At 32.3% G+C, this 2056-nt stretch overlaps 1 protein-coding gene across 1 annotated transcript in view; it reads left to right on the top strand.

Moving 5' to 3' along the window:
* Nucleotides 1-2056, top strand: part of LOC107559224 (transportin-1-like) — a 22244-nt gene that overhangs the window by 9693 nt on the left and 10495 nt on the right. The window contains exons 13-16 of the mRNA XM_016242972.1: nt 327-485; nt 1436-1523; nt 1655-1753; nt 1892-1987. Of these exons, the coding sequence (XP_016098458.1) occupies nt 327-485; nt 1436-1523; nt 1655-1753; nt 1892-1987 (442 nt within the window). The remainder of the gene's footprint in view (nt 1-326; nt 486-1435; nt 1524-1654; nt 1754-1891; nt 1988-2056) is intronic.

The raw sequence follows: 2056 nt of genomic DNA, 5'->3' as shown, positions 1-2056 counted from the left end.
TTCTTGTTTGTATGAAGGCTAAATACTAATAAAAGGTGAACATTTGTTTATTTGCGGCATTTTTTTCCTAAAATATTATATAGTTTTATAGTAGGTTTCATAGAGTTGGCAAATGAATTTTTCATCAAGTTTGTAGGTACAGACATCTGTTTTGGCCGTTTTTATGAGGCTTTTTTAATAGTGTTCATATCGATATCGGAATTATATCGTATCGACGAAATGAAGAAATATATCGTGATATAAATTTTGGCCCTAAACAGCCATAGCGTGTTGTCGTTTTGGTTCATTCCCTCGGTCTTGATGTTTTCTTTCTGTTTTTGTTGCAGATGTATAACCAGCACCCTGACCAGTACGAGGCCCCTGATAAAGACTTCATGATTGTGGCCCTTGATCTGCTCAGCGGTCTGGCGGAGGGACTCGGAGCTCATGTAGAACAGCTGGTCACCCGCAGCAACGTCATGACCCTGATCTTCCAGTGCATGCAGGTATGGTCAAATCAATATATTTTATATTACACATATTTGAATATAATATATATTTTATAGTGATAAATATTTCAATTAATACCTGTTGTTAACTGGATGATGATGATGATGATAATAATAATAAGCATAATTATAATAATGATGATTATTGTTATTGAATAATACATTTAATAAGTGTGTATATACATGTATGGATATATAAAATATTTAAACATTAAAATATTTCAATTAATACCTGTTGTTAACTGGATGATGATGATGATGATAATAATAAGCATAATTATAATAATGATGATTATTGTTATTGAATAATACATTTAATAAGTGTGTATATACATGTATGGATATATAAAATATTTAAACATTATATTAGAAATACTAAAATAAGTTTAGTATTTAATATATGTAAATATTTAATATTTTATTTAATATTCAAATTTCCTCTCGCTGCGTGTATATATGTATGTGAATGTATCCATCTGTGTGTGATATATATATCATATTTAAATTTTTATTAAATAAGAAATACAAAAATAAGCTTATATAAAACTTATTTTAGTATGATGTGTATATAATAAATCTTGTTTCATTTTATTATAAAGGTAATATAAAATTTAAAAAACATGTATCTATTATTGTTTAAAGATTTAAATAATTTATTATTAAATATATTACATTTGATATATCTTATTAGTAATAGAATCATTGTTATTCATTTTGTACATGTATTAGCTGAGCGTATTGGACACTTAAACATAATCTGAATTGACCATAAAACCATACCTGATTATCTGTAGTAAAATAGTCGTCATTTTCAGTAATTCTTTTTTCATTTGCTTGTGTTGTCTTAAGTGCGTCTGATTTAATCTTCTGCAAAATAACAGTGGAAAAATGAAACATGAATTTGATGCAGAAAATGTAATTGTGATGGATTACAAATCTCATTAAAGGACACCATGCCAGAAGTGCGTCAGAGTTCGTTCGCTCTGCTGGGAGACCTGACTAAGGCGTGCTTCCTTCACGTCAAGCCCTGCATCGGTGAGCTGTGCTCTTTGACTCTTACTGAGTGAAGCCTGACACATGAAGAGCTGCTTTCTCATGCTAGCTGTTGCTTCTGTGTGTGTGTTGTGCTGGTCAGTTTGTCATTGGTGTCCGTTTACACTCTCTAGCTGAGTTCTTGCCTGTCCTGGGCCTCAATCTCAACCCGGAGTTCATATCTGTGTGCAACAATGCCACATGGGCCATCGGAGAGATCGCCATACAAATGGGTGAGTGTTTATGCACTCTCAAATATGAATGATAATTTCATATTCATTATGGCGCAGTTATTTGCAAATCTATTATCTGTCCTGTGTAAATTTGGACAGCTACTTGATATTTAATTTGTATGTCTGGTGTTTTTCCAGGTACGGAGATGCAGCCGTTTGTGGCCTTGGTTCTCAATAACCTTGTGGAGATCATCAACAGACCGAATACACCCAAAACTCTGCTGGAGAACACAGGTAAATGCATACAGCAAGCATACTGCATAAAATCACACTAAAGGTATGATGAACTCCAAAACAGACATT

Source organism: Sinocyclocheilus grahami, unplaced genomic scaffold (assembly GCF_001515645.1).
Source record: "Sinocyclocheilus grahami isolate Dianchi unplaced genomic scaffold, SAMN03320097.WGS_v1.1 scaffold679.1, whole genome shotgun sequence".
Taxonomy (NCBI): Eukaryota; Metazoa; Chordata; class Actinopteri; order Cypriniformes; family Cyprinidae; genus Sinocyclocheilus; species Sinocyclocheilus grahami.
Note: the sequence above shows the minus strand (reverse complement) of the source record. Positions and strands in the feature narration are given on the sequence as shown.